This window comes from Mytilus californianus, unplaced genomic scaffold (genome assembly GCF_021869535.1).
Source record: "Mytilus californianus isolate M0D057914Y unplaced genomic scaffold, xbMytCali1.0.p SCAF_76, whole genome shotgun sequence".
In the NCBI taxonomy this organism is placed as follows: Eukaryota; Metazoa; Mollusca; class Bivalvia; order Mytilida; family Mytilidae; genus Mytilus; species Mytilus californianus.
The window spans coordinates 104118-114019 of record NW_026262730.1 but is presented as its reverse complement, the minus strand read 5'-3'; the positions used below and the strand labels follow the sequence as shown (position 1 = coordinate 114019).

General features: G+C 31.1%; 1 protein-coding gene across 1 annotated transcript; it reads left to right on the top strand.

The window, feature by feature from the left end:
- Positions 1–1757: 1757 nt before the first annotated feature.
- On the top strand, positions 1758–9385 carry LOC127710398 (uncharacterized). Its single transcript, XM_052216225.1, has 4 exons — positions 1758–1801; positions 3854–4105; positions 7709–7909; positions 9370–9385. The coding sequence occupies exons 1-4, from the start codon at positions 1758–1760 to the stop codon at positions 9383–9385; spliced, it is 513 nt and encodes a 170-aa protein (XP_052072185.1).
- Positions 9386–9902: the final 517 nt, after the last annotated feature.

Here is a 9902-nt window from a genome sequence, read left to right as displayed (position 1 = left end):
CCTAAATATACTTATAAGGTGAAACATAAGTACATAGAAATAGTCACAATAAAAAGCAGTATAAGAAAATTATTCAACTCTTTGATAACACAATTATAGTGAAAAGGAACACAATGCACTAAACAAACTTATTAAAGGTATTGAAAGCAAGTTCATAGAAAGTAAATATTGATTTTTAATCATGCAGTTATATACGCTTATACATGTACAAGCTATATGAACCTTGCTTTAAACTATAAATAAGCACTGATGTTCGTCCCAAATTCATTGGACACAATAATTCTAAAATAACAAAGGAAGTAATTTTTAAAACAAGCAGTTCAGAGATTTGACAGAAGAAACTGTATATTAAAAGAGAAAAGAATGTTCGGTCTGCAAGTCTTTTTTTTTTTATCTTTTTTTTTAGGGGAGGGGGGATGATCAAAGTTAGAGTACTACTTTTAAAGAAGTCTTGGAAGATTGTATTACATTCTTTCAAAAGACATGTTATCTTTGGCTATACATTTTCTTTTTTTTTTTGGTTTATGAGCTCCTTAGATTTTTTTTGATTTACAAATATTTTGGCCTCAGACATCACTGAAGAGACATTTATTGCCAAATGCGCATCTGGTGCAGAAAATGGGTACCGTTAAAATCATTACCAACAATGGTCACCTTAACAGTGTGACTTCATATGTACACTTACGTGGTCAAACGTAAAGACAAGACGTTTTTAAATATTGAGTACGCTTCTAAATGAAATTTGTTTTTGACAAAAACGAAATTTTTAAGCTCAAACAAAAATGTGACTATTTCGTTTTTTTTTAAGAATGCACATGTGCTATATAAGATAATTCCGATATTCAAAATGGTGGTTTACATAAGTTTCTGACTGGTAGACCGTGGAATCTACCTCCACCAACCCCCCAACCCCCTGCTCTTTGGTCGAGTTGTTGTCTCTTGAACGCATTTCCCGTTTCCATTCTCAATTTTATATATATAAGATGTTTGTGTTGTTGGGTTTCAGTCTCATTAGCGTTTACTCGATACTTCTTTGGTCATGAATAGACGAATTGATTTTATCGTTGTTTGTTATTTGCTTAACGTTAATTGACAACTACTTCATACATGTTTAATATAGTAGGTAGGTTCTGAAATATTGGGTCAACCAAGAAGAAGGGTTGGAAATTAAAAATGCCATTGTAAAATAAGGGTATATTGGATAGGGACACAAATTTGGCCTGGCAACAGGCCACCAACATAACCCTCAAACGAGTTATTGCAAGGTTTCCTAACGGGAGGAGGCCGTTGAACTCTCTGAACTGTCTATCATCCGTCTTTAAACATTAAAAACCGTCAAATGACTTTGTTCTCTCGTTTGGTATTCGTCTTTAATTAATGAGAACGCTTAAAGGATCAGGAATACAACACTATTAATTTCGTTCGTCCAAAGCGCTTTTATTGATTTGCCTTCACCAGGTACGCTCAAACCCACACAGATGACTAAATTTGTCGGTGTTGGCCGTTTGTCATCTGTCTGTAATGACCCTTAATCTCTGTGGGTCATATCTTAACAAATTTGATTTAACAAGTCTTTTTTAACGGTTAATGGTGTAAACCAACTTATTTGCACACGCGATCATTTTTTGATAATTTCGCGAGCAAGAAGAAAGCACCAAAAATAATACGTCGCGAACAAGGTCCTTACATGTATTGATTTAAATTAAAGATGTGTTAAACACAAACTTTATTACTTAATAGTAAATAGTAATGAAAACATGGAGGTCATTATGCCAACAAATAAATTAGACGACAGGTTCAGGTAAGTCATGCCCCTGAGATGTGTTCACGAACAGTTATTTGTCGATTGACAATATTCTACTTCACACCAAACTGTTACACCTTTTTGATCTTCAATCTTTCAACTGCTTATATAGGTTGCACTTTGTAAATACAGCTGTTTCTCAAATCACACCTCTTTTGAGGAGATATAGAATATTCATAGATAATTAATTTTGTTTACATACTGGTTCCCAGTTATGATCTCTAGGTTTCATCTCATAGAGACATAACTTGGAAATGTTACCAGTAAATATACATATGCATATTGTCTATATAGAAATCTGTGGAAGTCCTACAATCAAGGTATGGATAGTTTTAGCCGTAACCCAACAAGCTTTGAACATTGGCTATATGTGTGATATTTTCAAATCTTTTTGAACGCTTGTGACATTTAACAATTTTTTTCAGTTGCATACCAATGTTATAGGAAATAGTATTGCTTATGTCTTTAACCGACGAAAATTTAATAGTGAAAGTGTTTGCTCCGCCTGACAGCTTGCAAAATAGAATACATTATACATGTAAGGCTAGTCTTTTGAAAAACCAAAAATATTTCAAATTAACTAAATGACACATTTCAATCTTCAATTGAGATATCAGATTTATATATTTAAATATCTAAAATTTGTTTTGCGTATTTGCTTTCATTTCATTATTTTTCATTCAAGGAAAACATAAAAAAACTACAAAAATGCTATATAGCCTAATTGTAGCCATGTGGTTCATATTCAGATATATGCATCTGCTTTCACAATCATATTTGTTGCTTCAAAATGTTTTCTTTTATCATCTTTTAGACTCTTGCATGCTTACTCTATATGGACTTCATTATCAGGTAAGTGTTTTGACTAAAAAAAAACTGTTCCCACAGAGGAGTAATAAGAGAAAACATCTGAAATATACACTACATGAGTTTTACGGTTACATGTACCATCACAAATTGGTTTGGTTGACCGATATGATGTGTTGGTATATCAACTCACTAGCGACATGAGTTCGCAGTCTTACATCTTAAGATCAATACAGTTGTATGATCTTTAATTTTACTGATAGTGTTCTCTACTCTATTGCTTCGTTTTTACTGACTGGGAATTCGCATAGCAGGTGATACATGCATAGCAGGAGACGATTACCCTATCGAAGCACCCGTTATCACTCCTTTAGGAGATGATGCGATTCCTTAAGCTTTTGCTTGCTACCTTGATTCATCTCTTCCAAATCAATTTACGAGATTTGAACATCAGTAAACTACTGTCGCCGTAATCAGGTCTTAGGGTAAAATGTTGTTGATGTCTAATTTTGACACACAAACTATGTTTTAAATGCTATTTTAGGTCAAATACGTTAATTACGTCATATATAATCAAAAGACAACTGTCATTGTCAAATTTAATGCATTGAATGTTAAATAAATGTCGCCATTCTTTCCATTATTTATAAAACTAGCATACTTTTGAAAAGGATTGAATAATTTTCACTATTAGAGGCCAAAATGTTGGCTTGAATTCTGACTCAAAATTTTGATGAAATGTATTTTGGAGACTTGAGTAAATATTTGAGATATTATTATGCAATGAGTGGTACAGATAAAAAACACTTTTGTAAATTTGACATGGTTTTGGTCTATTGATCGTTTTAAATTTTGAAGACCAAAAAAGAGTTTGCGTTTTCCTGTAAACGCTTTAACAAATTTTGATTGAATTGAGATTTTGCATGCCTTTTTACGAAGATTAATTGTGAATACCGATCCCGTCGAAGTAATTTTGACCAGGTTATTTGCAAAATATTGTGCAGCTATTTGGTAAGTGCTTTAGAAGTGAGGAATAACTGTTCATGTTTGAGTTTGGTTCAGACGGATAGACCTTTGAAATATTTGATGAAATTAAGACTACTAGTATCATGAATATGAGAGTTATTATATATATATATATCTTTTTTAGCAGATTTATGTGGTAATTACGACCACAAGTCACAACTATTGCTGTAACCACTGAATATTATTATATTGAAAGTATATATGTTTGTCTTTTAGAAAAGAAGATTACAAACCTGTAGACAAAATGGAGTCAAATATGGATCAAATTGAATCTCAGAAAACAACAAGGGGAGTACCACCGACTATTTCAACAAAAAAGACAACTGGATATGAAGACGTTGATTTGGATGATACAGATATGAAATTTAAACCATTGAGTAACGAGGAAACGATTGAAAAAGTTAAACAACATAATGAAGAATACATGAAGAAACAGAAGGAAGACGAGGAAACAGAGAAAGATAATCCGTATGTATACAAAAAGCTTGGTTTACTACTCGTGTGGATAGTTGACTCTTTGGCAATCATTACACATATCTTTATTTTTATATTAAAATTTAAAATCCATCACTATTGCAAAGTAATTTTGTACCAGAAATATAATTTGAATAATGAAGAGGAAAACACACACGATATAATTGACATTGACAAAAAAGACTTTGCAACACACGACTGTCGATGAAAGTAACTTCTGCATGCAAGTTTTTCATACATGCACATAGTGCACTAAAACTTTACAATGTGTAATCCCAAAATAAAAAAAAAACGTACACAATTGCAATTTATTTTTTATTGATGATTTAAGCTGTAAAGAAACAGCAAATACACAAATATCGAAAATATATTATGACAGCCTAAATCATACGGAAATGAATTTTCTTTACCTACAATGTATATGCCTCACAAATGATATTTCTGTGGAATCTGTAATGAACTATTATTAAGAGCATACAAGCGTTTGAACCAGTGAGAGATATTGCCATCATTTAAGCATTGTCCGTCTGTTGTCTTATGTAAACCAGTACAAAACATTCGCATCTGAATCCATTGAGCCAATTTGAACTGAAATTGACAGGTCCTTATTCTGAAAGGACTACTAGAAGTCTTTACATCGAAAAAAGGTATATTCATGTAACTGCTGAAAAAAAATGTCTATCAAATCAACCTAAACATTTATATATTTGGGTGCAATCCAAGCATAGCAAGAAAACAACCGGGAAAAAGTCAAAGCGGCGTAAACTCATATGCCCTTTATGTAAGCACTACGTTGACCTTGTGTTAAATTGAACATGTTTGTAGACACAAAAAGTAAACGCGCGTTTACCCTCACGTTTACTGTTGCGTTTGAGTGAAAACATCGCAATCCTTTTTTTGTGATTAAAAATAAACACACGTTTACTCTCAGTACTAAATGAGATAAGTCAACCATGTCTATGGATACATTTACCTTGTTGGCAGTTATTAAAAATGTCAATGTTTATCCTTTACCTAAAATCATGTACCAACATTATATTGTTCTTTTTGGTACTTCGGGATGGATTGTTCCATGAGTCAACGGCATTTTAACTTTTGTATACAGCAGTAAAAAATGCCAATATTTCTTCTTTTTCGTGCAATTTATTTCGTGGTATTATAATTGAGTATTTTTTATACCTCAGGATAGATTGTTTTACATAGAAGGGAAGTAATTTATGTTTGAAACAGCAAAACTTGTTGACGGCATCTATTTAAGGTGTCAGTATTTTTTCTCTTTCTTGAATAATATATGTCCGCATTAAATTTGAGTTCTTTTGGTACCTTAAGATAAATTCTCAGCTATAAAATTTAATTGTCATCTTAATTTTTTATTATCAATAATTGAAATGCCAATACTTATCTTTTTCGTTAAAATATTGTACTAGCATTACAATTTTGATCCTTGATACCTCAGGATGAATTTGTTTACATGAATTATGAGCTATATCAATCTTTAGTTATTTAAACCTTTGTAGACAGCAATGCCAATACTTCTTGTTTTTATGAAAACGACAACGTAGCATTATAATTGAGTTCCTTTGATATCACAGAATGGATTGTTTGACATAAAAGGGAGTCGATTTACTTTGTAAATTGAAAAATGTGTGTCAAAAATCGATATATCATGTATATGTTGCCAATAGTTTTTCTTTTTATTGAATATTATTTACCGGCATTAACATTCTGTTCGATTGGTACCTCAGGATAGGTTGTTATACACAAATTATGATCTTTACAAGTCTATGATTACTTAAAAATTTGTCAGCAATAAGAATAAGTGCCAGTATTTATTCATAAAAAAGGAAAGGACTAGAAATTAACAAAAACAAAAATTTCTCTTTTGTTATACATTTGGTATAAAGCCTATCATAAAAACATTCTAGAAAAAGTTAATAAGAACAGTTTTAAAGAGATTTCATAAGCCTTGTATATTTGATACACAAGAAAGTTCAGATTTTTGAACAAAAATATCAAAAAACTTGTTTATTTAAATTTACTCACGTTAAGACGAGTCGAGAACAAATAAGATTACATAGAAGTAGATTTTGTTGGGATAGGAAGAAAACAAACATAAAAGACCAACAGTTTAAACACTATAATGGAAAATTAAGATTTAGAAACCCAAACCTCACATCACTAGTTCTTATACAACGGAAGGATACGTTACTAGCTTCATTCTTGACATTCGACTTGTAATTTTGCTCATGTCATGTCGATAAGCGCTTGTATTCAAATACATTTTTTAGATTGCTGTCTGTTATAATTGTTTTTCGTTCAATTTTATTTACTTAGTTCTGGCCATTAGTTGTTCCGTTGAATTAGTTCCATATTTTCGTATATACGAATTGTATAGACAGATGTTTAGCTAGCTATAAAACCAGGTCTAATCCACCATTTTCTACATAAGGAAATGCCTGTACCAAGTCAGGAATATGACAGTTGTTTTCCATTCGTTTGATGTGTTTGAGCTTTTGATTTTGCCACTTGATAAGGGACTTTCCGATTTGAATTTTCCTTGGAGTTCGGTATTTTTATTATTTTACTATAGCTTACCATATTGTATTGATTTTGCTCGTAGTTGATGCCGTCCGATGAATCGGAGTTGATAACATCCCGATTCATGCGCTATGTTAAATGTCTAATTGACAATCATAAAAAAAATCTTTGTTTCCCACTATGTTATAACCATACTGCGCTGTCTAGGAAAATATAATGACAAAAAAATAAACGCTTGCCTTGAAATGTTTTGACTAGGGAATACATCCTCTCACCCCTTAAAATTGACCCTTAACCAAAATTCGTCAACTTTCAAATTCACCGTTTTCTTTGATATGTTTTTTTGAATGACTAACTTTTGACAGCCAATTAATTCAAAACGAAGAAATAAATTCGGATCGTATATGACAAAAATGACCACGTTATACACGTAATGTCCACAAAAGGTACTCTATTTGCAGACAACGAAAATCAAAGGGTTATAATTGTGCTATCTGGCAAAATTTTGTTTGATATAGTCATCAATCTAGAAATATTTCAAACAATTATCTCTTATATCAAAGATATTGTACAGTTTAGTTTCCAATCAACCGACCCCATTCATGTTTATGTGTATAGATAGATATGAAACAAATCTAACTGTTATCCTTAACATTGTTCATGTTCTATGTTAGATGTCTCATTGACAATCATAAAATATCTTCGATTTCATTTTAACGTCCCACTGTATTATAACTAATCTCCGCTGTCAATGAAAAATTTATAGCAAAAACGCATGCCTTGAAATGTTTGTCAATATAGCGAATGTGAAGTTAAATGATAATGCTAGATGATTTAAATCTTTTTGAGAAACCTTTGTATGACAACAGTATAATAAGGACAAAGGAAAATTCAGCCAGAAGTATAGCATAAGTGGTGTGCATAAGAATGAAGATTGTTCTTTGAAAAAAATTACTACCCCGAAGTTACAACCTTGCTGTCAAGAAACAACTAAGTAACCTGTGCCTGTTAGTTGGTCTGTAACGATTTTAGTTTAACTTCTTTGGTATTTTTTGACAGAACAACACCACCTCAAGCTGCTGTGTATGCTTGTGTAAACAAACCTAACAATACGGTAACTATAGAAAACAAACCTCCTGCTGATCAAGAGGAAGAAGATTTGTATGAGGAATCAAAGGAAGGGCTGTATGATACATCTGGCGACAGGCGTCACAAGGAAAACATTACTGTCGAAAATTACAATTCAACGAATAATCTCAAGTAAGTTACAAGTAAAAGGTGAATGTGCTCTAAGAAAACATGAATTATATTTTAAGTCATACCGTTTATTTAGTCAAAACAGTAATATCTAATATGTGTGATATTTTTGAATAAACGTCTTTACATGAATGTCAATTTGAAGAAGAAAAAAACTAAAAAAGAAACTAAGTGAGTACTAAATAATAAAAAAAGGAAACAAAAACTGCCTTTTATAAAAAATATTAAAGAGATATAAGTTTCAATCATGTATCATTTCATAATTGGAGTATACAGTATGTGTAACATCAACATGATCAAAAACTAGAAACGAATTTATAGCGAGGGCACTAAGCTTTTTGTCTTTGCTTTGTTAGCATAACTCCTTCCAAACATCAAGAGAGAGAGGAAGATGTTACACTTTTAGAGATGTGTATACAGGAATATAAACCCACAGTTTTAATATTCTCGTTTTGATACTGCATTATATTGTAAGTGTCTCACGTTTGCACAACTCATTAGGCAGCTCAATTATATGACTGTACACAGTTCAGGAATCCTACTTGAAGATGTGCATAAACATGATTAAGGAATGATAATATAATTCAAATTTCAAACTCTTAACGGGAATATAGAATTTGCTACAAAATTGCAATTAAAGGTAATATGTTTTGGTAATCGCAACTCCTTCATAACTTCTAAATGGATATAGATACAATTTTGCAAAGTTGTAGAACACCACACCAGGATGTGCATAAACAGTCAGGGGCATTACTTAAATAAGTAACATCTAAAATTACCTATACAAGTAATGTTGAAAACGAGGCTGTTTTAAATATTACTTATATAAGTAACTTTTTTTGTTGAAAACGAGGCTGTTTTAAATATTACTTATATAAGTAACTTTTTTAAATATTTGTATTATAGGTGTCCAACTTTACAGATTTTACTAGCTTTAACAAATTTTCACGGTCATCTGGTTATTTTTCCCATGAAATATAAAATCTAACCTTTCTGAAACAGTAATTGCCTTTCTGATGCACTTATCTTTCATATTTTGGGTCAAAGATTGGTCTCTTGGGACTATTAAAATATCATTTTCCTCAGAAATCTTGAAGGTAGACATATATAAGTAGATAGAAACTTGTGATTTCATTAAGACTGAAAGTTATTTATAATTTGTAACCCAAAACAATTAGATATGTTCCTTAAATAAGTGTTATAACTAATTCTTTCAAAGATGTATAGAATAACTTATTCAAGTAATATTTTTTTCATGATTTTAAAAGTAACCCTTTATCTCTATACTCCTCTAAAATCTAATAAATTCTTTATTTTATGATATAAAATGATGTAAAAATTCATGAAAACTACATTTAGTCCATGCTTCTACTGAAATTTAAAATAACTCCATTGAGTAATTTTTTAATTTTTAAAAACAAAAATTACCTATATAAGTAACTAAAAATAATTACTTGTTTAAGTAATGCCCCTGACTGATAAACGATAATAATCTCTGGCCTCCATGTTAAAAGATACTATCAAACATATAAAACTTTAACGATTTTTTTTTCGTCTTAGGTTTTCCTTTTAGACGTAGTTATTTACATTTTCATTATCATAATAATATTGCACGGCGGGTTTTTTTAAGCGTATAAGGGCATCTCCATGGACGGTCCAACATTTATCAAAATGAGAATAGCAGTTCTAATGAAAATAAATCCAGAAATTAAAAGTGTATCGAGAGCACCATATTGATTAACTGGGATTTTCATTTCCTATTATTTCACTTCGTTTGTTCGTTTGTGCAACCCTTACATATTCCTTTGACTTTAACGTATCAAGATATTGCAGTTCAAAATCTAAAGTCGTTTTTATATTTCGAAAAAAGTCTTTCACAAAATGACGTCATTGAATAATAATGAATTGTCAAAAGTTTTATTTTGAACTGACACTATTGCAAAACTATTGAACGGCGAAACAATCTGAAAACTGGAATTGAAATTCGACAATTTAT